General features: G+C 36.6%; 1 protein-coding gene across 4 annotated transcripts in view; it reads left to right on the top strand.

The window, feature by feature from the left end:
• Positions 1-27292, top strand: part of tub (TUB bipartite transcription factor) — a 61431-nt gene that overhangs the window by 24165 nt on the left and 9974 nt on the right. The window contains exons 1-6 of one of the 4 annotated variants that reach the window (XM_038283900.1): positions 9451-10060; positions 16373-16424; positions 18216-18387; positions 21690-21827; positions 24686-24838; positions 25363-25484. In XM_038283900.1, coding sequence (XP_038139828.1) covers positions 10023-10060; positions 16373-16424; positions 18216-18387; positions 21690-21827; positions 24686-24838; positions 25363-25484 — 675 coding nt within the window. In that variant the 5' untranslated portion in view covers positions 9451-10022. Of the gene's footprint in view, positions 1-9450; positions 10061-16372; positions 16425-18215; positions 18388-21689; positions 21828-24685; positions 24839-25362; positions 25485-27292 lie in introns of those variants that run through there. The other 3 variants (XM_038283901.1, XM_038283899.1, XM_038283898.1) reach the window with 3 other exon arrangements.

Below are 27292 nucleotides of genomic sequence, written 5' to 3'. Positions count from 1 at the left end.
GCTGAAGCTGTTAGATTTAATTTTCACCTCCACTTCCAAAAACTTTTTTATTTGCTGAGAGAATTAATATCTCATCTAAAACACCAGAGCATGTTTCAAATAAATGACCAGCCAAATGGCTACCTTTAGCTTTTCAGCTGATGGCCAGCAGCTTTGAATGCAAATGGTCTGCTATAATGCCTCCTCAAGGTGCATCACACCAAACCTGAATTTTGCGTCTGGAGCAAACTATTAACATGATATCCCTATCAAGAGGGTGGCTTTGGAGTGCTGCAGGGTCGAGTGAGGTGAACACTGTGATTTTGTGAGGTGTATGATGAGTTTTTGGTGAATTCAGCAGAGGAAGAGTGCCACCACCTCTGTAGGGTCTGCTGCACAAGAAGCAGAGAGATATTGCCACCTTGAAAGGCAACTTCTTCAGTGGCTAAAAGACAGCAGGTTGATGAATTTTAGTAGCTTTAGCTTCTGTTTGGAGGCTTGTACACATTAAAGTTAGCCTAAATTACTACAGCTAAAACTTACTGTGGTTTGCAACTGTGTAGGAGTTTTTATTATATAACAGATAATGTCAAAAATGCAAAGTTTTTGTTTATTTTATTTTCTGGCAATCATCAGTTTAACTAAGTCAAATTTAGCACTGATAGATGAATTAGAGGGGGAAACAACCTGTTCCTAAATCTACAGATTGATTTTCTGATAGGGAAATAGCATCATACATATAACAATACATATAATTACAGATTATTAATTTATTTCTTATTTAAATTTTTCAACCACTGACACTTGTTCAAACTATTATTTTAGATACAATAAAGGCAATGCATGTTTAATAACTTCTCAGTCAATAGAGAGACCAAAGTTTGTGTTGTTCTTTAACTTGTTATTTTGTATGACACTGAGGAGGCTTTAATTATATTTTTTGAATTACAAGGTATCCTTAAAATAACATTAGATACAGTGTCCAATCCATTAAAATAATAGTTTTTATGGTGGTTTTACTGCTTTAGTTTTGAAACCATAGATGTTTTATGTTTCCTTTGTGTTTGAATGTGGTAGCTGCCTGCTACCACTCATCAGGGCCAGATTATTCTCTCGAGCCAGAGGGAGAATGTGCCTGTGTTTCCTGAGTGTTTCCGATTACCTGATCCTGACCTGTTCTGCCTCTTAATCACTGAGCCTACCTGATCCTGTCGGATCAGTTTTAACCTGCCTGGTTTCAGTCATCAGGCAAGTTTATTCTTGAGCCAGTGGTGAAAGTGATTCAACATTACCTGAGTGTTTCTGATTACCTGATCCTGACCTGACCTGTTCTGCATCTCAACCACTGAGCCTGTCTGTTCCTATCTGATCTGTTTGCCTGACCTGTTTTTGGACTCCTGCTGGATTCTGCCTGCTTAGTTAACTTGGAGCTGTTTCTGACCGACCAGGACTTCCCTCTGAAACCTCTTTGGACTTGTGGGGCTGCAGGGTCTGGGAAACTCTGGGCGGCGTCCGCCGCACCTTGTTCGCAGCCCACCAGCTGGATCCAACCTTGTTCTCTGGGTATGGACTGTACTGTTAAACTGGGTTAGTGACTCATGTTCATAATCATCCTCTGTCACATTATCGTGGCAGCTAACTTGTGTTTATCTCCTGCAGAGGTTCCTGCCTCAGACAACTTAGCCAGTGTTACCACAATTCCATCTTTAAATAAAAGCTTTTTGAAGTAATCCCAAAGTCTGTCTTGCCTTGAATACTGGGTCCTCTGTTCTGAGCCCTGACAGGATGTCATCATTCTGATACTGACCAGAATGTGTTAAAACTGCTATATTTAACAAACTTCATGTTGTTCAGGTGCGAGGATTGAGAAGGAGAGAAAGAACGAAAGAAGAGTAATAAAAAGGGAAAGGCAGCAGGTTGGTCAACAACCAGGTGAATGTGTACGAATAGCCATTTGATATCAAGTGATTCCTCAATATTTGTTGTACTAAAACATTGCAAAGATGTGTAACCTATTCAAACATAAAAAAAAGGATAATATACATTTTTATAGAGCATATAAATATCTGGCTTGAACTGAATTATTGCTTGAAAAAAGTTTTTGAACATTTTACTTTCATTTATTTTATTTAACTCTTTCCAAGTAAACCGAGGAAGCTTGTTGCAGAGTTTTTTCATAATTCCTGAAGGCAAGAGTTTTGGATCATTTTTCTAAAAGGGAGTACACAAAGGCTTTAAATAAGCTTTTTCAGTAAAAGAAACACACAACAGTTTTCTCCAGTGACAGAAACACATCTATCAGTGCGCTTCTGTTTTCTTCTGACAATCATGCATTTAGCTGAAAATCCTTGAGGGCTTTTGTACATAGAATACTTAAAGTCAAAAAAAATTTTCTCACTTAACTGTTGGAGAGTATTTTGAGTCTGTATAACTTGCTGTGATTTAGTTACGTGGATAAAGCCATTTTTACTTTCATGTCACATATTCTATTATTGCTTTCTCATTTCGTATAAACTTTTGTTGTTTGACTGTGTGTTAAACCAGGCCTTTTGTTGAAAGGAAAAAAGCACACATAATTAGACCACTTTAAGTTTAAAAAGCACTTTTACTTATGTGAAAATGAAGTTGCACTTATTCAGAAGATGTTGCACCATCTATTGCGCTTAAGGTGTATCCCTCTTTTGTAACTCAGCTGTTTTATGGTTTTGCATAATTTAAAAGGTTGGGTTATTAAATACCATCCATCTTCTATCCCCTGATGTAGACAAGTTTCTCTTTGGTTTCACCAACCTGATCTGCTGGCTCTGCTTCAGGCACAGCTAGCAGCAGCTCCTGTGAGTGACATGACGTAATGCCGATCTATTTAGTGACTCACTCATTAGTTGACTCCTAATGGCGTAACATAAAGCAGTGTATTGTTGTGTGGGAATAAATGTTCTTGATAAATTATGTACATATAAATTGAAGAAATGAAGGTGTCCCCTGTTCATGTGTCTGATATGCACATGCCCTGGAATATAAATCATGTACTTAAAGGGTTCATAGAATGCAAAACCGAGTTTACATTGTCATAGATGAATAACGATAGTTCAGTGGGTGAAATGGATGTACAAAGAAGTTCAAACCCCTTCGACACCTCCTTTCTCTGCAAATCCCACAATTCTAAACCTCCACCATAAAATGGGTGAAATCAAAAGAATTTATGTCAATTCTGGGATGTTGCCTTAGTTGGTTCTGGCCTGTACTTTTGTCGCACCCTGAAATTGACATAAAGACCAGTCCATTGGTTCACTGGCCCAAGAAAATGAATAGAGGTAGATGTAAAACACCAGTTTAGCTGTTTAGCCTACAGTTGGGCTTACTTCTACAAGAATTACAAAGCAGGTAGTTTCTCTGGACCGGACTGGGCATTCAAACCGAGCCATTAGCTCTGGGGTATGTCCGCTGGGAGGGTAGAGTGGCTGCGGCTTACTGTGAAGAGGACTGTGCGACACTGAAGAAGCCCACCAGGGAGACAGAGCTGGTAGAGACGACGGCAGGCCAAAGCTAGGCTCTAGGGTAACTGTTTGGGCCGGATGTCGGCTAAGGATCATAGAAGCTTGTGGGCGGACGGAGCGTCTGAGCTGGATAAGGCATCAGCTGGTCCATGTCTATACTGGAGGTAGGATCCGAAACAGTCCCTCTAGACCTAAATTAAACAGCTTTTTTAAAAATCCACATACAAACCTCTTAAAAAGAATTCTCCACTTTTTCCTTTGTCAACACTATTTTCTGTCTTACATTTTGATTAAAAAGCTTGTCTCTGCGGCTTCCTTCACGGAAACAGTTGCCAATTCATTAGACTTTCTCATCTCCTAATTTTTATAGTTGTTGAGATAACACTGTTGAAGAATTTATGGATTTGATGCTGTAATCTAATGTAAATAAACCTCGTCATCACTTGAAAATATAGGTAAAGCTATATTTCAGTGCTGCAGTCTGCAATCTGACCTTTAAATGTTGCTAAAAATTACACATTGCGGCTTTAAAGATGTTTTTCAGTAGAAAATTATAAAATGTGTGTTTAATTATTGGTTGATGGCGATATTGATCCAATATGTTATCAGCATACATACATACATACTTTTATGAGAACAGCAGCAAATAGAAGAGCCGTGTTTCTATCAGCTTGCTTATATCTAAAATTTTATATGCCGGAAGATAAATTCTGCTACTCATTTTTTAGGTTATGTCAGACCTATATCAGGACATCCCTATTAACTTCTGTTCCAGGACTTCTAGACTGCTGGTGTTAAATGCAGTTTAAAGGATGGAGCCTATGGTAATACAACTTATACATACTTCAGAGTAGACAGAATAGTGAGCTTCAAATGTACATATCCCACAGCTGTTGTGAAGGAACAAAAAGTAACATGAATAGTGGAGGCCGGCTAATTTCAGAAGGCTGTGAATATGTGCGCATAAAAAAATATTTTTACATAGATTTTAGTGGATAAAAAAGTACCTATTAGCACTGCAACCCACACAGATAGAAAAGTGCGTCCTCAGTCTTTATGTCTGCTGTGTCTATGTTAAGGGTGCTGTATTATTAAAGCTGCGTGCTGTACAGCTGTGTTTCAGTCATTCTGATGAGACAGGCAGACATAAGCCAGATATCCATTTTTACATCAGTGTGTCTTTTATGCAAGTTCAATTATTGTAATTAATGGTCCTGCTGGCCTCTTGTTACCAACTGTAAAATGCCTCTGGGAAAACAGGGGACAAATTGTCTTCCAGAAAAATTTAATTTGTTAAGAGGATCTTATCGTTTTGTTGTTATATGCATGTTGTTAGCCCACAGGGAGGGAAGGAAAATATGGGGTAGAAAGTAAGTTAGTTAGTCTCCCACTCTGTTTCCAGTCTCCCACATTTTTAAGTGCTTTCTTCAGCATTAAATGCTAAAGCCTTTAGAGGTTATACCTGTTCTGCGGACATGGGGCTTCATGAACAATAGCATTCAGATATATGCTTTTTATGTATTTAAAATACATTGATTTGTTGAAAAAGTTCTAATATAATGGATGCTACTCTGACAACTGCCATAGAGACATGCCATTGAAAAGTCCAGTTCCAACATTGCAAAAACTCTTTTCTGTAGTGCCTTTAACTCTGTACAAGTAGATGCCATAAAAACTGACCAGAACTTTCTTTAAGAATATATCTAAAAGTCTGGGGTGTTCCCCTGACATAGACATTTTTAGATTTCAGGATGGAAATCAAATATTTCACATCCACATCCTATAGCCCAGGATTTTTGTGGATGTCCATTATCCATATTTGACTTATAAGAGAGGCTTTGGTAATAAGTGAAAAGCTAATATACAGTATGAAGTTAATCAAAGAGCAATAGATTATTGTAAATTATAAATCTTAGATAGGTTTACTTTTTGTCGTTATTAGCTAAGCCTTGGAGTTTATGTAGTTTAGGAGAACTGAGGTAAGCAGCTCAACCCTGGGCAGTGCCAATTTGCTTAGAGACTGACAAAAAATGAATAAATGTTCTTACAATGTGTAGTTAAAAAATAAATCACGATATTCTCATCTATGAAAGTTAATAAAAATTGGTAAATGCATTTAAATTGGATAAAAACAAGTCCACATCAACTGTACAGTGTAGTAGACCTAGTAGTAGAGTAGTAGAGTCTGTGGAGGGCAGTGAAGATCAGGGCAATCAAAAAGAAGCCACTGACATCAAAGATTTTTAGAAGAAAAAAATCCTTACAATTTTAATGGAAACTTAGAAATGGCTGAAATTTGACTTTTTTATTGCTACAGTGTAAAGCAGGGATTCATAACCTCTTTGACTCTGAAAAGCCCTTTCACTGTGGCCGTAAAACCCATTTAAATCCGGGAACAATCAGCTTTTAGTGGCAGTGGGAACTGACGTGTCTATCCTGGTCAACTGACTCACCAAGCGACCCAAGTTAAAATCGCCTTGGCTCTGATCAGCATGCCGGTTGAACACCAGACCTAAAATACGTGACACCACTGAATGCAACAGATGGAGGTCAACACACTGTGCCAGTAGCTTCTGATCTAACAAGCCTAAACAACTCTTTTTACATTCGATAAACATAGCGCAGCAATGGTAGGAGGGAGTTAAACAGATGAAAAGCGAAGTAATAAAGGATACTGACTACATTCTGGCTCTTCTCCATGTTACTCTCCATTGTTTACTTCCCTAATTTTCGTTGCACTGTCGACATCAACAACAAGGTTTTTTTTGGCCAATTAGTCATATAACTATAAACTACCAATACTGACCTACAAACTGGAAGAGACAGCCTTAAACAAACATATTGTTAAAGTTTCTTTTATATATTGTCCTCTTTAAATGTCAATAAATGCAAATTTGCTTGAAAGAAGGCAACAAAATATAGTTAAATTTTAGACTCTCACATCACTGGTGAGATGTGGGATATATAGGAGAGGCTTGAGAGCACGCAGTTTGGTCCCTGAGGGAGCATTGGTGCCTACAGGCACCGTCATTGGGCCCCCCTGATGTAAAGTAAAACAGATTTTTCTTTGTCATAATGGATAAAGATGCATCGATGTACAACCTCTCAACAGATGCCTGTTTCATTTCCAATAAGAATGAAACTGCTTGGTTGAACACAAATAATAGCAAATCTAAACTTGCTTGAGGTAAGAATAAATTTGTTGATATCTTATAAAAATGTGTTGTTATCTTAAGCAATAGAACAATTTAATCATCCTTTTTTAATGAAGCAAATCCCTACTAGGATGGATTTTATAACACCATGAAATACTGAAGGTTAACAAATGTAATTTTAATGAACATCCACAGGCACTTTTAAAGCAGGAGCAACTGGGTATTGGTTTTGGAATAAAATGCACTGTTTGACAGTTTTAAAAAGTTACGAAAAATAAAAATAAAAACAACCCAAGTTAATTTGATTTAGGATTTTTTAAAGCTTGTCTCCTTGTGTTTTGTAATTGGGTTTAAAAAGTTGGTGTAACGAAAGCTGGTTACCCCCTGGGGTAAGCCTTTTTGAAATTGACCTTGTGTCAAGTGATTTATATTTATTCATGTGTTGTTCTTTGAATGGCTGTTTTTTTGTAAGCGAATTCTAATTTTAAATTAGCCTTTTCAAGATTATACAATTTAAAAGGTCAGTCAGTGCTCTTAATGTTCTCAAGTTGAGCTAGTTTATGGTTAGTGTTGATGCTTCTACTTATTTTTCTCTATTCCACCCTAGACGGTAGTCATAATGATCAATTACAGTGGGAAAGAAAAAGGATGGAAAATTAAGAGGATGGAGAAAAGGCACCTTACTGTGAGAAGGGGAGAAAATTAAGACCATAGGTCTATAGGTTTGACTGGATCAGTAGCAATAATACACATCCTCTGCTCAGTTTCCATGCCATCAGCAGCTGCAGGTTAAATTGAAATGTTTGACTTCCAGTGAGCTTAAAATGTGTATATCCCAAAGTGCATGAACTATTTTTGTTAGAGCCCTGTTGTTGGATGTACAAATAAAAAGCCCACATGTAAAATGTAATCCCCTCTAAAATCTAATCCCCTCTTTTAGCTTATGTATTTATAAAAAAAAACAACCTATTGTGATACATCACAAATCACTTGAATGTGTGTTATTATTTTTAAAGAGGTTGTAGATTTATTGTTTGCTGGTGGTTGGCGCCACTTTTGCAATTTTAGGGTAACCAAACACCCTAAAGAAGCTCAAAAGTATTTCCTAGCATGTAATTTATCAGATTTGTTAATAACTAAAGCATGTTGATCTGATTATAATTAACTCTGATAAGGAGCCAGAACTTTAATTGAAAATTAGATCACCTTTCAAATCAATGTAGAAAAGGTCATTCTATGTTTGACTAGTGATGTAATGTCATTCCCTGTGTACAATGGGTCTCATGTCAATGATGGATTTGAATTTTTATTTTTATGTTTTTACATACTGACTAAAAGTCTTAGGTTGTCTTTTAAATAATTTAACTTCAGTGTATAATTAATCATTTGCTGGGAAAAATTAATTCCAAGATCCTTGCAAAACAGAGAAATTGGCATATTCGGGATAGTCATTGATATGCACGTCTCAAGTCTTTATCATCAAATCCCAGTTCAACTCTCAAGTAAAGACAGGTAACTCATGTCAAGTCTGAAGTCAGAAACTTTAAAACTCAAGTCATTTGAAGTCTTTTTTTTATTAATAAGGCTAAATTATATGGTAAAGGTAAACAATTGAACATGTCATCTTTTTTAGATCTGTATGTATCTCAACAAGTAGTGAAACCAGTGCAACTACTTTAGCTAATGAGGGGAAATTAGCTAAAGATGACTATCCCATCGTAACAAAACAATATTACCTGCTGTTCTCTCTCCCACTGTTGTTTTATTCTGAAAACCCAAAATATCAAAGTATTTCATCAATTCTATTTCTGTATAAGTGTCTCCATTATTTTTATTTCTTATTCTATTGAGAAAACACATGTAATTTATTTCTAATACCATTCATAAGATATGCAGGATTATAAACATAAAAGCTTCTAAGGCAAATCATCTTTATTAAACTTAACAGAATATTTAGTTGAATTCTCAGCAGCATGCTAAGCTTTTGTAGGATCTGGTTGCTTTCTGGGGCTCAACCAGTTGTGTTTTGGTGTTTTCACCTGTTTAAATTAACACTCAACCACAGAACTTGCTCGGTGATGGTTGTTTTTAAGGAAGGATTAATAGGTAATATAAACAATGTCTTCTAAATTAGCCACGTGATTGTGAATTTAACTGGATCTTCCCCTGATGTGCCTTGACATGGGGAAATGAATCTGGCAAGGTAAGATATGTCTTAGCTCTTTTCAGAGATTTTGGCCACCCTCCAATGCAGGTGTTTTCCCAAGAAATTACCAACTGCTCTAGGGAAACAGTTCATGTAAAAAAACGTGCAGTCTGAGCTTACAGATTCCTACAGAAGAGAGATCAATAAGTGCAGATTACTCAGTTCGAATGAATTTGCTTGTTTCAGGGACCTGAATTGACTCCTTGTAATCCAGTGTTGTTGTGGGGAAACTGCTTAATTTAACTGCCTATAGATGGACTCCTAAATAACCCAGAGAGCACAGTAAGTGGTGTGTGTTTGTGTAGAGACAGTGAGGGGTGGTATAGGGAGGGCGGAAGCAGATGTGCGCGAGGTTCTGAGCTGTGGCACTATCACAGAGTACCTTTGTTTGGCTGTGGAGAGTGTTGAATTAAAGGCTGTTGGCCCTGGTCTGCACACTCATATGCTAATTCCTCTTTGCTGCAAATAAATAAATTATTGCCTAGAAAACACATCCCAGTCCCTGCTTTACATGCCTGATAGGATGCAAGAAAGATGCATAGTGTTAAAAGAAAGGGTGGAGGGTAGCACTAGAATGAGTGGGTGGCACTGTTCAGAAATAGCATGGTGGGAATTTCAAGGAAGCAAAGCAGAGGGCGATCTCATGCTTCCCCCCCACCCCCATCCTAAGTCTTCGCTTTTGCTGCTGCAGGTGATGCTGCAACACAGATAACAGGAGTTTGATCGGGAAAAACAGAGAGAGATGGATTTGGATTGGGAATAAAGAGAAGGAGGAGGGGGGATTTAAAGGGAAAGAAACAGAGGGAGATCCAGACAAGAGAGTGAGAGTGAGGGAAGAGAGCCAGCGCAAAGAGAACAGGCAGCGAATGGAAGGAGAGAAGAGGAGAGGCATTGACCGGAGGCATATGCATGGACAAGAAGAATCGGGTATTTCATGTGGTCAACGTGCAGCCCTGAAGGGAAGCCTGCTGCCATCTGAGTGGATTTTTCAAATTAGCCACTGCTCTGCTTTTAGAGGAGAAACGAAGAAACACAGACAGGCTCGCAGCAGAGAGCTGAGCGCAGAGGATGAACAGGAGATGTAGGCTGTGTGGCTCTGATCGCTGTGCTCAGACCTCATAGCCACTCTCAGTGGTTGTCGCAGGCCGTCAGCCTCACAGAGAGGGCAGTAGCAGTCAATACAGAATGAGCTCCAAGCACTCCTCCGACTGGATCCCCTACAGGTACTGTAGCAGGTTCTCGAGAGCATGCAAAAGCAGCATTGCATTCGTGTTCTGAAGGAGAGTTTGTGTGTATGTGTGTGAGCGTCCAGATGTGAAAGAAAGGAATGACAAGAGGAAGATTGTGAGAAAATCAGAAACTGATGTAAATTACATTTATTATTCATTTTTTTGTTTTGTGGAAACAATGTTGGCTATATTTAATCATTTGCAAAGCAGAGAAAAACAGAATAATTTATATCAATCAGTATGAAGGGGACCAGAAAAAAAGGCATGTGTTTGTTTTCTGTGTTAACAGCTCTAATCAAACAGTTATTTTCAGTCTATTTCAGTTGTAGATTGATGATATTTGGGCTATATGATTATTCTGTTATTTTTTATTTATTCTGTGTTTTAAGTTGAATAATAAGTTCCTTTCATTTTGCATAAATGTCTTTTTTATGTGCAACCAGAGGTTTTACCAATGCAGAAAATGCTCTACTGTCATTTGTATATGATGATAAAATAATTTTTATTGGGAAATAGCAAAGAAATTGGAGCCATAACGAGATTTTAGCCTCCTGCTGTCAAAACTGTAACTGTTTTAATAATTTCGAGTGCAGTATGAATCTGCTGACTCTTTGCTCTAGTTGAGAAACTATTATCATGGTTTCCCCTGTTTGCTTTGATGAAATTGGCTTATAATCTGTGTGCCTTTATCATGAATTTACAATTTTCATAAACACCAGTCTGGAAATGAGCATTACAAAGCGGCAGACAAAATTACAAAACCACACACAATTCTTTTCTCAAAAGAACAAATTAAAGAGGGAAGTGGTTGGTGCAAACCTGTAAACATTAACAGGGATTATTTTGTTAGCCCTCAGTGAGTTTGAATTAAACAATTAAACAATCAAGGCCCTGTGTGCCCTGGTTTAGGTCACAGCAGTCAACTCACACAAATACAGAGCACATATATTCATGGATATCAACAAAAAGATGGGAGCCAATCTGAGAAGACACACAAAGAAGCATTCCTCATTACACAGTTGTTCCTCTGCTGGGAGCGAATTCACCATATTTGTGTTGTTAGTTATGAAGGGATGAATCTCTTATTTTGTGTTGAAAGATGAGCCCATGAGGGTTGAATAATTCTTATCTTTTGTTGGTTTTTGAGGAAAAAAAACAGCAAGCTATAATCGTTTCTGATTCACCTTCAAGGTCAAATTATATCTATGCAGTCCACATGTGATTCATTCTCCCCTTAGCACCATCAGATTTCATGGATGGCACCATGCAAATTAGAAATTAAGTCCATGTTTGAGTCATGCACAGACACATAATGTGTGAAAACTGATGATAGAGATAGGAATGTTTGAAAGGTGTCTGTAAAGTCAAACTCCACTATTCTAATATAAAACAGAATCTAATCATTTTTTTGGTGTGGGCATAATGGAATTGTAAATGCTAGATGTTTAAATTGAGCTGACTTTCAACAAAATTCCCCTAACATGTTGAGAGTTTAGGTGGCTAGTATTGTGCACATGAGAAGATTTGGATTTAGGTACTTTGAATGTCTGACATTATCAATGTGTTAATTAACATACAGTGCAGCTGCATCGCAGCACACAACAAAAGTTTCTTTAATGTTCTGTTAACAATTGCAAACTTCCTGGTTATTCTGCAGGCCTAGTTAGAAAAGGTGAAACTCTACCTCAATGCCATATCACATCCATATACTCAGTATGCCACTTTCTGTTAGATCAAATGCACCGTTACACTTTACGGATGCTGTAAAACCAGCTGATGTGCTGCAGGATACCAGTGACCAGAGACTCTTTTCAAAGTGAAGAGCTGTTTGACCTGTATCTTTGGAGCCATGTTTGTGTCATTATCTTCCTGTCTGATGCTTATTTTCGCTCTTGAATGCTCTAATTGCAGAAATAGAGTGCTTTGTTTGTCAGCATGTTTCACAGAAAATGGGCAGTAAATATATCTTTATTGCAACTGCGTGGGCTTTTCTCATCTGCAGCATAGTGATTATTTACTGACCGATGCTTTACCTGAGAGATTAGAATGTATTTCTCATGCATTGACAAAGGAGTTAAATGTTTCAGAACTAAAATAAATAGACATTTTTCTAAATGTTTATTTTTTTCTGATGCTGCTGACATTGATCTAAAATGGGTAGCATGAGAAGCTCATGATTGTTATGCAACCAGTTCATCAGCCTGGCAAAGCCATAAACCAGCTTGTAAAGAAAATTGATATTGTTTTTGTCTCAAGTACGATCTTGGGACTTAGTCCAAATGGGAGTATTACATTCTTTAACTTTGAATTTGTTTGCAGTGCAGTAAATCAAATAAATGTCAGGAGCTTAGAATGTAGGACCCACAAGTCAAGCACACAGTTTAGGGTGATTTCAGAACAAGCCTTTTATTAAAATATAAACCTGTGACTGCTCGTCAGCTGGGGCGGGTTCACTGGATACTCTGTAGAGACGGAAACTCAAGTCAGTGACTTCAGAACTCAGACAGGAAGCAATAATGAGCATGATTGTCACCAACCTGGTAAAGTTCAGTCTGAGCCCAGAAGAGGGAGTGAAGTCAGGATGAGTGGTTTCTCCATAGCTTGTGATGGAGCCGCTTCCAGTGTTCCAGGAGAGAAGTGGAGCAATGACAAGCAGAAGCCAGAGCACGCAGAGGAGCAGAAGGGAAAATCCAAGGCAGAGGCAAAGCAGAAACAGGTTTCCAGGCCAGAATTTTAGAAGTCAGAGGAAGTACAGAGAAGAGGAACAATCTGTCTGTCTTGCCTTGAATACTGGGTCCTCTGTTCTTACCCTTGGGATGGACGGACGGATGGACAAATGGATGGATGGGTAGATGGATGGATGCATGGATGAATGGATGGATGCATGGATGAATGGATGGATGGATGGATGGATGGATGGATGGATAAGTGGATGGATGTTGAAACTAAAGCATTCAATTTCAATCAATTTCCAGATTTCCCTTCTTAGAATCCCATTCGCTGCCATTAGAGCCTTTTTGTTTTATTTTCAAAAATGAAAACCCAAACTATAGACCACAAAGTAGAAATTCATACTTTGAGTGACTTAGCATAAAAGGTTTACCTTGAAAACAATGCAAAGTTGTTTCCAATGTAAAGCATAAAATATAGTCCTACAAAGACATGAAATGTATTTTACAATATGCATGTATTTTTACACCGCAGGCATATCAACATGAAGGTAGAGGCTGAGTCCAACATGCTAAAGGTCAAGATAGAATATTTTGTACTTTGAAACCATCTAAGTAGCAACACATGATGAATATGAAAAAAACACTATGATCAATAAAAATCAACAAAAGAAAAGGATCAGTCTCATGATTATTTTAAGCTACATTTAGAAAATCTGTATTTTTCTGATGAAACCTAAATACATGTTAAACAGCATGTTGTAGTTGGTGGCATAAAAAAACTGAACATAATTTCCCCCATTCATTACTCATCAAGGGACCCCTCCACCCAGCAGTCTTTCATCTTTTCTCCCTTGCTCTGGTTCTTTTCCTCTGAATCTTTTGCATAAATCTTTTTAATTAAAGCCACTGAGGTTTTTCTCAGAGGCCTCCGCACAATGCTCAGCCACAAGCACTGCAGGAACAATAAGTGAGTTTGTCGCTGGTGATTAAAAAAACTCTGAAGGGAAAACTCGATGCAAGAATGAAAGTCTACAATCACCCGTTCTGCAAATATCATGTGTCTCGTTAATGATGTCTACTGTTTTATTTGCCCAGAATGATATAAACTTGACAGCAGGATGAACACTATATGAATAATGAAGGTTTTTATTATTCATTGTCATGCAAAGTTTCCTTTGTAAGAGCTGTATAGTCTCCATAATAGAAAAACTATTTTAAACATTTCATAGTGACAAAGAAGAAGCACGCAGCTTTAGAAATTAAGTGCTGTTTGTGTCTGCAGGGAGAATTTTAAATGCTAGACTGCCATCAGTCAGAGTCTAACTGTGTTTGTGGATTACAAATTGTCACAAATACATTCAAAATTAGATTTTAGTGGAGCTTGATCTGTTTTTTTTTCAGCCTGATGAGTTTTACTCCATGTACCAGAAGCCCAGACAGGCACATGGACATGCTCTAACAGCAAAGCTACTTTGATGGACAGTTAAAATGAAAGCTGCTGAAACAGGGTAAACTAACAAGCAGTAACAAAATGTCATAAAGTATTAGAGCTCCTCTAGTTCTACTCTCTCTGAGGTGGACTGCACTTCAAATGCTTAAAAAAAATGTCTTACTTGTATTCTGCTCCAATTCTATGCACAGAGAACAAAAAATATGATTTTTTTTTACATTTTTTTTAAATGCGATTGCTCTTTAAACAGACATGTCCCTTGCTCTTTGTTAAATCTGGGCTTTCAGAGCTCAGAATGTAAAGAGTTGAGGTTGGATATGGTTTCTGTATATAACAGAAACCATATCTATAGTGGAGGCTTTGTCAACAGGGTGAGTGAAAAAATAAAAAAAACGTAATCCAAAAGAAAAAGTGAAAAAATTCATATGAACTGCAAATATATTATTTGGTGTCCTTTGATATAAAATTGTCTTTATATTATAGACAGCACTATGTATGTTTTGACCCAAGTATTAGCTTAATTTGACTTATGTAAAGTTATTTTTCAGGTTATCGCATGTACCCGTTTCAGAAACCCACCATTGTAATTTAGAGGATTAAATCTAGGGCACAGTCATATGGCTTAAAAGTAAGATCTCCAATGTTTCCCTACCATTCTGATAAATCTTTTATTTCACTTACATTTAATAATTAAAATGACAAATTAGACATATTTGCTTTTAAAAATTAGCTTTTATTTCAACTACTTCCTCTGTCAGGTGAACCAAAGGCCAATGGCGTTTAAGATGTTAAACATGCTTGTAAAATAATAATGACTCACATCAAACAATAAAAATTGATTAACTAAATGTTTGCAGCTAGTGGTGTTACATAGAGTGCTAGGTAATCAGTTATAGGTACAGTACATATCTAAAAACAGAAAGTTTAATGAACTGACATCACTCTGAGATATAAAAGGCCAAGGAGCGGATTTGTGAAAAAAGAAAAATCTTGATTTTCCAGAAATTAAATCTTCAAAAAAAAAAAAAAAAAAAATTTAATTAATCAATGAAAATCGTTTAATCGCTCAACGGTAGTTGGATCCAACAATGAATGGGCCATGTGACCCAAAGCACAGTTAACCTTGAAAAATTTAGGTTTTGCTACAAAACAGATACGCTACTCACCTTATGATGAAGGATTGAATCTAAAGGGTTGAATGTGGCATTGTCATCACAACTAACTCCATGGGTTCTCTACTGGTCCAGAGCGGTTTGCTATCAGAGCCCAAAACACAGAGGAAGACTGTATAATTTAGATATTGCAGTGCTGCATGTGGCTATGAGGCCCTCTAAAACTGAAATTTACAGGTCTAGTGCCTCTAGTGGCTTAAAATTACACAGCGCTGCTTCAAAATATTACTGATATCTCACCTATGTTTTAGAAAGTTAGTCAGTCTGTTAATGTTGTCAGATCTTGTTTTTCTGTTCTTTGATTAGCATGTGAAATGTGTGACCTAAGAAAGTATAACAGGTGGCAAGTGTTGAGATTAAAACAAATTAATTTTCTTCTAGCTCAGATCAGATGTGCAGTCCACATAAGCTGTTGATAACTCAGCCATAGGCAATCTAGAACAGTTTAGAAATGCTTTTACACAATTATAATTGTTCTTCGGTATTATTCTTCATTATATTGAAAATCCTAATCATTTTCAGGCTTACAGGTCCGTAGGCTATTCCTAGGAATGTCTAGCACTTGTTTATGTTTCTTTCATTTGTAGATAATGGCTATAATAGAGGTGCACTGCATTCCCAAAGCCATAAAAATAGTTGTATGACCTTTTCCATATTTAGGTGCTAATTATGTTTTTGTTATTTTTATTTTGTTTCTTTTGATGATGACATGATTTGTAGACATGTTCTAAGTAACGGACAACGATCATGCATAAAAATGAACTTAAGGGATGTGTCAGTCAGTCTCATTTAAAAAATTTAAGTTAATACGTATTTACGTGGTCCAGATAATGGACTGAATATGATAGCCTATTGTTTTTTCTATTTGTTATATAAAAAAAAATATTTAATGGTTTGAAACTTTTCAGATCAGTGAAATGAGAAAATATTTTTTTCACACCACTGTTCATGATATCCTTTTTTTTCTAACATTTATTGTAACCTGGTTCTTCTTCTGTTCATTTCTCCAAAGCACTTTAGATGATGAGGGGACAACCCTCCGACAGCAGAAACTGGACAGACAGGTGAGCCTTAAATATTCATCCCATATCGCTGATAAAAATAGTCCTGCACGGAGAAAAAAATTGAATAATTCAGGAAAGATTTATCGTAAAAGAGGTGTCACTGTGGAAAGGGTTTTTTACTAAATTGTTCCCTGATGAGATACTCTGTATTTCTGCAACACATAAACAAAACAACTCAATAGCTGGTCTTAAATAATGTTTTTTTTAAAGCTATGATTCATACGATTCTTTTTAAATATTTACATCATAACATCAACAAAGTACATTATAAGAAGATCACGAGTCAGAGAGTCCTTTCTTATTATTTTTTTATTGGTATTGAGGCTTTCAATTCTCAGCTGTCAATTATGTTGAGACTGAAATAAGAATAACTCCATACCCAAAAAGCTTGTTTTTTGAACATAGAGAATTGTTAAAGAGATAAATGTGAAACCTGTAGGTGTCCAGAAACTGTACCCAGGGATAAAACAAACTGATGGAGGTTCACTGTTCTTCTCAGTATATTTTGGTTGATTTATTTTTGATTTCTTATGATTTAAACAGAGATTCATCTTAAAAATGTTTTGGAGATTCATCTTCAAAATGTATTCACATGCTCCTCCATTTAACTCAAAGATGAATTTGGTATCAGAAACTTTAAGAAGAAAAAGTGGTAGTCTTATTATGTGCAAACTTTTTATTTTAAAGAAAGCAGTATGAATCTGTGTCTTATTATATCAGCATTTAAATTAAATTTTGGCTAAAATACATCAGTAAAAGATAAGAGTATATTTAATGGCAGACAGTGTATGAAAATATATTTTTTACTTGTACAGATTCCACAGCTAAAAATTATCACATTCATACTGAACAATCCCTTTTGTATGTAGTCCAGGATGTGATTTAATATCTCCTTTTTCTTCATCTAATAGTGCAATCTAATGTATTCTCTAATGGGAAACTTTAATATTTAAAAAGCTCTGGTTGAATATAATTAGTCCTGATAAAAGCCACGAAAACCATTTAGCCTGATGTCATGTTGTTTCAGGCCATTTAACATTGCCTTTAAAGCATAATAGATTAGGAACAATTTAAATTAAGCAACTGAAATAGCTCACAACAGAAAACTGATAAGCTATAGTAATCCTGCTTGCCTACAGTTCAGAAGGTCCCTTACATTTCTCTCTAAAGCTCAGGTGCATGAAGGGATTTACTTTATGATACTGCTGAGGTTGCTGTGGAGATATATCAAGATTTCTCCTTGGATTACATTTATTTTTTATAAGGATGAATGAAACAATAGACTAGATTTTGAATTTGCAGACAGCAGCTTAAAATTATTATTTCAAACTCCTATTCAGTTCAACTCAATTTATATAGCGCCAATTCACAACACATGTCCTCTCAAGGCAATTTATAGTTCACCAGATCAGCAGCCTGGTTCTGCTGGAGGTTTCTTACTGTTAAAAGTGAGTTTTTCCTCTCCACTGTCGCTACAAGCATGCTTAGTGTGAGGGATTGCATTCGAGTCAATGAGTCGATACAGTCAGCTGGTTTTCCTTCGATAGAAAACTTTGAATCAATTTGACTGTATGATCTGGTGAACTGTAAAGTGCCTTGAGACGACATGTGTTGTGAATTGGAGCTATATAAATAAACTGAATTAAATTGAAACATACAGTAAAATAGCCATACCAGAGATTTTTATTAACATACATAGTTGCTGTCCAGTGTAGAGAAATTGTTGTAGGAAAACTTGCCTAAAGTGTGCCTTCATTAAATGACTTTTGCCCTGGCATTTATTTTCCGCTGAAACCTCAGCGAGCCCTCCTTGAACAGAAACAGAAGAAGAAGAGGCAAGAGCCTCTGATGGTCCAGTCCAACGTAGACGGGAGGTCTCGAACGCGGCGGACCAAACAGAGTGAAGAACAGGCCCCGCTGGTTGAATCCTACCTCAGCAGCAATAGCAGCACCTTCTACCATGGTGAGAAAACTCCAATAGCTTGCAAGCATCCTTTGATTTATAGAGGTTAAACAGAGGGGTTCAGAAACAGATTGATTCAATGAAATATCTCAGATGCTTTTATGTATACATTCAGAACTTGTTTTAAACCACAGATGAAAGTCCTCTGAAGTAACTCACATTTCTAGTTTCTTTGAGTTTGTAAAAATGGGTGAACTGTTAGAGTTGAGATGGGCTGCTGTTAGTGTTGGGGCATCTGCAGCTAGGCTCTGAGGCGTGTGCCGAGTGTCTAATGAAACCCTGCTTCGATGCTCCTCACATTACTGTTTTCATGTCACTGCTTCATTTCCGGTGTCAGATTTCAAAATAAAAGCTCAATGGAACATGATGCTCCATTGGTTGTTGTAGGTGGTTCGGTTTTCCATCATTGGAAATAGCATCTAAGAGTATTATAACAGAATAGTCTAAAAGAAGAATGGAACCAGCAAAAAAAAAAAAAAAAAGAGGGGCCCCTCCCATACGGGATTACTTTGAAATTACTCTTCAAAACAAGGTTTAAAGAAGTGCGTCATAATTTCATCACTAGCACTTACTTTGTCTCATTTGACATATAAGGTTGTCTAGTTTTTCAGATTTTTCACTATATATGTCTGTCATGTAATGCTCTGAACTTTCATATCAATGTGTTTTGCACCATGTTTTTTCTCCCACACTGTTTACATTTGATCACTGCTGCCCTTTATGAAATTGAAATGTAAATTTTACTGCTAAGCATCTGCTCATTCACTTTCTGAAGAAAACAAAATTTTTGTATACACTCTGTGTATACAAAACGATATCAAAAGTTGTCTAAGTGTTGGTTGTGATGTTTTGAGCTGGTCTACAGTAATGATACTGCAATGCTTCAGCATCACAGAACTGTACATGAGAAATTATACAATACAAACACACACCAGCCTGAGTATGACTTTTTGTTTTCTAAATGTATTATTTATTATTATTTCCTAAAGTTTATTTATCTATCTCAATGAAATTGTCTTCATTTAAAAATGTATTGTTTAATCTGTCTAAATTAGAAACAGCCAAACTGTGAAATAAGTCCTATTTTTTGATCAAAATAACTAATACCCAATTACTCATCCACTAGAAATTTGAAATGTACTTATTTGATCAGCATTGACTCAGTCTCACACAGGAGAAACAAAATGAATGCTGTTAAAAGAATGAATTTCTGTAGGTAGTGACTATAAAGGATCTCGAGGAGTCCCAGAAAAATATAAATTAGAATTACCGGTAAGGTTTTCCAGGAAATAAATAATGAACAGATAGCATACAGTCCATCTTCTTTGCAAAAATCTGTCCATGACATAAACTAAAATAATTGCCACAAGAAAGTCAACATACTAGAAGGATTATTCTAGGTATAAATAATTTTAATAACTTACAAGTAATGAGGCATATGTATAACAACGCACTCGTTACTGTTGTCTTATTTTTTAAATATGAGGCCTTTCATAGTGTTTGTGCTGCTCAATAGTGAATAATGAATTAAGCATCAAGTAATGAACCTTTAGGCAAAGCATTGGGTTTGAAAGCTTCATTGCTTTATGAAGCTTAATTTGGCCATCACTTTATCTTTAATGATTTCTCAGGAGCCTTGATTCTATTAGGTAGGTTAACCATCATGCTATGACATCTACACTGCTCCTTTCCCAGTGGGTGATTACAAAACGAGTCGCAGGTGTGGATAATCAGGAGCCCACAGCCATGCCCACAGCAGAGATCCTCAGTCCTGTAAATTTCAGACCAAACACAACGTCTTTGGAGATTTCTGCGAGCACCGCAGGAAGTTTGCCGCTCTGCATTTCAGATGCACAGTGTTTGCACTTAGACTGCATCATCAAATTGAAGTAGCATAAGCCTACACCCCACCCATGTGATAAAATTCATCAAATAAACTGAGTGGTTAGTGCTATCTTAGTGCAGGTTTGTGTAGTTAAAATTATCACAAAAAAAAGATCATGCATGTTACTGTTGTTTGTAAATTGTTTTCTATGCACAACTGATTAATGGGCTCAGGGAGACCATCAATTTTTAGAAAAGCAATTGAAGCGATAAAAAGCAGATCACTGTAGTTCCTTCAGATCTGCGTCTGGATGAGTGTCGGATTCGGCGATGGGTTCTTGTAAATCTACCCATGCAGCACCAATGCTGGGGAGTGGACAGTGACAGACCGGGATTTGTGCTGGAGATAAGGGAGGATGATGAACGGTCCTTCTAGGGCTAAATAAAAAGATCTTTTTAAAAGCCAACTGAAATCTTCTTCAGAGCATTCCATACTAACATTATTTCCTCTATATCCGATTTCTAATGAAAAAAGCTTCGCTTTGGCTGCTCTTCTTTAACCTACTTCATGTGATTTAATAGAAAAGTTCAGGTCTTTTCAACCTCAGGGATCACAGCTCTACTCTCTCCATACAGTGCTGCTGTTTGACAACATCTCAGTTCTATGTAGTAGCAAAAGGTGGAATGAGTGGGACTCACTGCTGGTTGCTTCACCCTTTGATTGCTTCCCTTTTTGCATAGTTAGATTATGTAATCCACCATCCTTGCCTTGGACACCGTGCTTGGTCTGAATGCACCTTTAAGGGGTTAGACTCCAACAAATATTATGAAAACAATAATGTGAAAAGAAACTAAATAATAAGCTCAGAGTTATAAATACTTATTTGAAATTAAATATTGTGTTCTAACTTAATTTAGAGAGACTTTTTGGGGAAAACCGAGGAAGGTCAGTATCTCTCAGACCTTGTCCATGTGCAGCAGTAGAAACATTTAATTTTGTGTAAAAGCCATAATAACTGATCTTTGAATTTATTAACATAATTTTTGATCAGCCAGACTCAGACTTTGGAATTCACACCGGCTCTTTGTGCTAACAGCACTTTTTTATTGATGCCTGCAAATCTAAACACTTAGGAGTTGAAACTGTGTTAAGCTGAATGTTAATGAAGTCCTCTTATGATGCACAAACACCAGGTACATTTTCTAGCCATTAAGTCGTACTTTTTACTTAGAGCAAAGGAAGCGTAATAGATTTTTTTTCTATATAGATCTAACTAAGAATTACAAATTTGCTGTTCAAGAAGTCAACAGTTTTAAGCTTTCCTACTTTCTTTTATAAACCCAAATTCTCAAAACCAACATTTTCCATTAAAAATACTGTTTTCATTAATTTTAAAATGTTATAAATAAAGTATCAATTTTCTTCACTTTGCTGAAAATTACTTTCCATATCTTTACTTCATTTGAATGTTCTGCAGTGCAAGATCCTGAACGGGAGGAGGTGAAGGTGACTTCAGAAGCTCAGCTGCCTCGCTCAGCCAAAAAGGGCAAAGCATCAGAAAGCTCCACTCCGCAGACAGGCAGCGAAAAGAAGGAGAGGAAAGGGAAACACAAAGGTTAGAATACCATTATTCAAATCAACAAGCAATCTACTATACAACATTATGGCCAATGCTTAAAAAAATTCTCATTACTGTAACAGTTTAAATTATGAAATGGAATCAACCAATTTATTGCTATGCTATGCTTATATGCTATGCTGGGGTCATGTTTTAGAGGCTGAACACTCCAGAAGCTGAACATTCAAATCTAAAATCAGTGTCACCTTCTTCTATTTTGGTGTCTAAGCTCTGCAGCTGTAGAATCATCCCAACACACTCACACATCCACAACCAGAAAGACTTTTTTAAATGTCTTTGCGGTGCCTTTCAATTGACTTCCATAAATTTCTACTGCCTTACCATGGCCCTTACCCTGCACCTAACCATTACAATTTCCTACCTAACCCTAAACCCAACCTAAACTCAATTTGCAGCTTAAACAAGAGGACACAAATACCCAACACACACAAGCAAACTGAGAGGCTGTGTTTTTTTTTTTATATTCGAATTAAGCTCTGTTTTAACATTAAACAACAAGCTATTAGAACAGAGGCCTTTTTGTTCAGTAGGTTGTAAATCTGCTTATATCTTCCTCCACTGACCCTTTTATGTATAAAAGCTTAGCAAGACTTTTAATTATTCATGGTTATTCGGCTTTCTTTACAATTTACTGTTTGCAATTATTTATAATAAGTAGAAAAACCCTTAACTCTGTAATATGTAGAATTTCCAAACTATGTATGGATGTAGTAAATATTTTTAACTTCAAAATGTAATAAAATGTCACTAAAACTCCATTTTTTTTAAAATTCACCACAAAATGTAAAATGCAACAAGATTATGGGTCGGTCTTAAGCCAATGAAAACTTTTAACTGCCATCGTTTGGGGATAGTTTCTGCAAGATTGGAATAACCTGTATTGTGTTTTATGCAAAATTACACATTCCTGTTTAAAATGCAATGAGATCTAAAGTGAAGTGCAGATATTGGCCCCCCAAACACACTCTCATAGTCTAAGAAAGATTTTTGTTAAATATTCAAGATTATGGGAATGTGCAGTTACTTGTGGAGACCACTGAACTGGTCCCCTGTAAGGAAAAGTTCTCTTCTTGGGTTTGGGCTGCATGATGTGAAATCAGTTTAGGTTAGGGCTAGTTGGTCATGGTCATGATTAGGATCTGGGTTAAGTAATACAAATGAATAGAAGTCAATGAGATGTCCCTATACAACATGGAAACTTCAGAAAGTACACAAAGTACACACACGCTTTCATTTAGCTGATACTAGTTCTACATTTTCCTTTTATCAGAGATTCTCTTGCTCTCTCTCTTTTTTAGGGGTGGTTATTGTTACTAATATACAATGTGCTTTATAAATAAACTTTTATTGATCAGTTGATTGAATCAAGCTCGATATGGTTAAAAAAAACAGCCAGTATTTATTGTTCATGCTTTATTTATGCATGCTCGATGACAAAAGGTCACTGGCCAATTCTGGGGTTTTAAGGATAGAATGGTGGCTTTTAAGGATAAAGTTGCTGAGATGAAAATTCTGCATTGTTTGAAATGTTATAAAAGACCCTTTCACTTCAGTAAATTGTGTAATTTTCCACTAACAGCTGGATAACATGGCTAATCAGAATGTCCTAAATTTATTATTCAAGTCTTAAAGGTTACGCTCTCCATGGTGCTGAAAAAGAGTTTGCTTACAGAGAGATTTAATAATTGAATTTTATTGATCTCACATTGGAGAAATTTACCTTTGCATTTGACCCATCCCCTTCGGGGGAGCAGTGGGCTGCCATTGTGTGGTGCCCGGGGAATTGTGTGGTTAAGGGTCTTGTTCAGGGATCCAGAGATCAGCATGAGGGAATCGAACCGGATACTTGCAAACTTCTCAGAGCACAAGCACACTGCACTAAGGCCACTAGGCCAACAGTCCCCTATGCTCCTATTTGTCGACAGTAATTAGCCATAATAACCCAAACTTGTTTCGTTTTGCATTACCACAAACTAAGTGCTATGGACAATGGTCAACACAGATGTTGCCTCTTTGGTTGAATGTGTCAGCTTGCCTCTTACTGGTTTAGATGTTTTCTGTTGATCTTGGATCGTAAGTAAGCGGACAACATGTTCTTGCCCCTATTAAATTGTACTAAATTGTTTTATCAACTTCATTCTGTTATTCCTCCTCTGTTTATATAGCACATTGTTCTGATAGCCTGTGCATTTAATGTTATAAGGTTTGTTGATGTTCCTACAAGTAATTTAACACCATGGCAGTGAAACTTATAAGCAACTAAATGGTTTAAAGTTTTGCATTTATTAAAAAAAACAATATTTAAAGTCTAGAATCCATATCATGGCTGTTATTAAATGCACTTTGATGACAACAACAGACACAGGGATTGTATATTGCAAAATGGGCCACATATTTTCATTCACATTCTCACTTTTAAAACAGAGCAATCACAGAATTTTGCAATAGTCAGTGCAAAATGTAATAGTCTGTAATGCAAGAGAACCTATAGAATTTTTTGCATGGATTTCATTTCATTTAGCAGTGCTTGTTAAAAATGTGGTTTTAGTTATGTTTTATTGTATTATATTTTGGAAGTTGAATTTATTACATTGCTATAAAGTTTGCCAGTTTTACATACAAGCTAGAAGCATTAAATTTCTCAGCACAATTAACTTTAAACTCTCACAAATTAATGGCAAGTATTTCCCCCCCTGAACATCTCAGTATCTGCTTCTAAAATAAATATGATAGAAGACTAAATTGTATAGTTTTACATGCAAAGCAAGAATAGTAATTTATTTTTTTGAGCAGCATCCTGAAAAGCTTTTTCTTTTTGCATGATGGTGTGGCAGCGATCAACAGCCCAGCTGCCCTGCAGGATGACAGTCAGATCCAGATCCTGACAGTGGGCCACTGTGCTGCAGAGGAGGGCGAGGCAGAGCCGGTTATGAGCTGCACTCAGTCACAGAGTAGGCAGGACCTGCGTGTCACCATGCTTAAGAAAGGTAAAACTTCTCGTCTTTATATTTTTTTATTTACCCCTGCCACACTCCAGGTCACTTTTACACTTGACTAGTTACCATACCCTAATAAGTGAGTAAAACACTCTGACTGATCTTTAATCTATCATCCTTCCGAAACAGCTGATCCCTTTTGAAACCCAGCAATACTGAGATTAGGATCATGTTGTAGAAAATACTCAATAGTTTATTCTTTAGTCTTCCCTAATGTAGACATGATTTATAGTTAGAATGAAAATGTTATATAGGGTTCAGCAAGACTGTTGGCCAGTCAGTGAAGAAAATGCACAAATGTGGATTTTTAATTTAATTTATTTTTTTATTTTTCTTTAAATGTTTAAATTAATGGGTTTCCTTTAATTCTTCCTGTTTTACCGTAATATACATTTATATATATATATATATATATATATATATATATATATATATATATATATATATATATATATATATATATATATATATATATATATATATATATTTTTTTTTTTTTTTTTTTTATTCCAAAGGTATATCAAGCAGTATGAATTTTGATGAAGAAGAGGATGATGATGATGAAATCAGCTCAAGTTCTTCACAGCTCAACAGCAACACAAGACCAGGATCTGCCACCAGCAAGAAGTCATCCAAGGTAAAATGAATTTCATTTCTCGGATAAACACTGTGTCATCAACCTGTTATAAGTAGAGAGAATGAAATGTGCACTATGTCTCTCTAACTTGGTAAGCCAAAAATAATAAAGTGTAACACTCAAGGTTAGTTCTGCGCATTATTAACCTGGGACTGCTTCGATCAAATCTGTTTAAAGGAAGCAGGGACATTTAGCAGAACCTACTGAGTTTAGGCTCAGAAGGTTCATTACTGTAGGCGAATTTATGCCTAATTCTTGCCTACCAAAGCTGGATTTTAGCCAATTATGGTAACATATGAAATAGCAGCAGACTTCATAGGAAGCCACAACCATTTAAACTTTTGCACTCTTGAGGTTCCACTTTAAAAGATGGAAGCTCAGCAGCTCTTGTTTTAATCACAGCTATTTTTCCCATAACACTGCAACGTGATCAGGGGCGGTTCTAGAAAAATATTTATGTGGTGGCGAGAGGGGGGCAGGAATTTTTGAGTGGTGGCAACATATGGCATTTGTTTACACTGAATTTAATCACAGTTATCACAGTTTGGTGAGAATAGTATGTACAGTAAATGTTTCATGTGAAACAGTTCATATTAGTAATACATTGTACAATGTGATCTCACTTAATAGGAGATAGAAGAATGATAACACTACTTCTAGAGGGGCATTATCACAGGAAAGGTATTAAGGTAAGAAAACAGGTGCTGAGTCGCAGATGTGTGATATTGACTGTCAGAGAGGCAGCTTTGCAGCATTTGCACAAGAAGAAACTATAGGAAGAAAAAAGTTACCCATCAAAAATCTATGGACTGAGCTGTTCTAAAGTGAGCATTACTACACAGTAGAAATAAATGGGTCAAGGCACCCAAACAAGGTACCAGACACCCATGTATTGTTTACTCTGAACACACATTTACTCCATTTGTTCCTCAGTAACTTGACATACAGCAGTTAAGGCAACATAAAAGGGACATTTCATGCATGTAAATATGCTGTAGATAGAGCTGCTGTATCAAAAAATCACAAAAGGCAGGTACTGTATGTTACCTCCAAAACTCCACAAATCTGAAAAGAAGCAACATAAAAATACATCTTGCTTCCAGTCTGAAAAAGTACAAAACATTTTATGAGTAGGTTCATACAGGTAATTTCTGGATAGTTTCATACTATATATACAAAAAAAGAAACAACAACACTGCTTAACATAAAGTTAACATGACTATAACAGCTGAATACGGCGATTTCCATGTTGCTCAGCAAAACGCTTCACAACTTTATTTAGATCCAATGCCTTTTTGCGTTTTGATTTGAGTACAACCAAACTTGATAGTCTTTTTTCTGTCATAGTTGACCACAAATATGTCTTTATGAGCCTGAAACGTCAGGCCTACTGTAACTAACATCATCGTTAGAGAAATAACGTTCTGCAACCTGATTTTTATCATCTCAAAATCAGCATCGCAGCTATGCTAGCAACATTGTGCTTTCATTATGATTTAATTTCTCGATACATAGTTAATCAGTTTTTACCTGTTTCATCCTGTGTCTCCTCTCCCCATGATCCCTGGCTCCCTCGCTTTGCCCCATTCGGTTTTTAAAACAAATCAGTCTCAGTCGCTCTCCCGTCATCTCGTGCTGCATTCACTGCAGTCCGACATTAGAAATTATTGGTCGTTATTCTCAAATTAACCATAATTTATAAGCCTTTCTACCCTTACCGCTAACTGGGGTGGCAGCAGGGGGGGCAAGCTGTCATTTAGGTTGGCATTTGCCACCCTATGCCACCCCAGTAGATCCGCCTATGAACG

The sequence above is a fragment of the Cyprinodon tularosa genome, unplaced genomic scaffold (genome assembly GCF_016077235.1).
Source record: "Cyprinodon tularosa strain WSP-4 unplaced genomic scaffold, ASM1607723v1 ctg197, whole genome shotgun sequence".
NCBI lineage: Eukaryota > Metazoa > Chordata > Actinopteri > Cyprinodontiformes > Cyprinodontidae > Cyprinodon > Cyprinodon tularosa.
The sequence above is the reverse complement of the archived record's forward strand: the minus strand, read 5'-3'. Positions and strand labels throughout refer to the sequence as shown.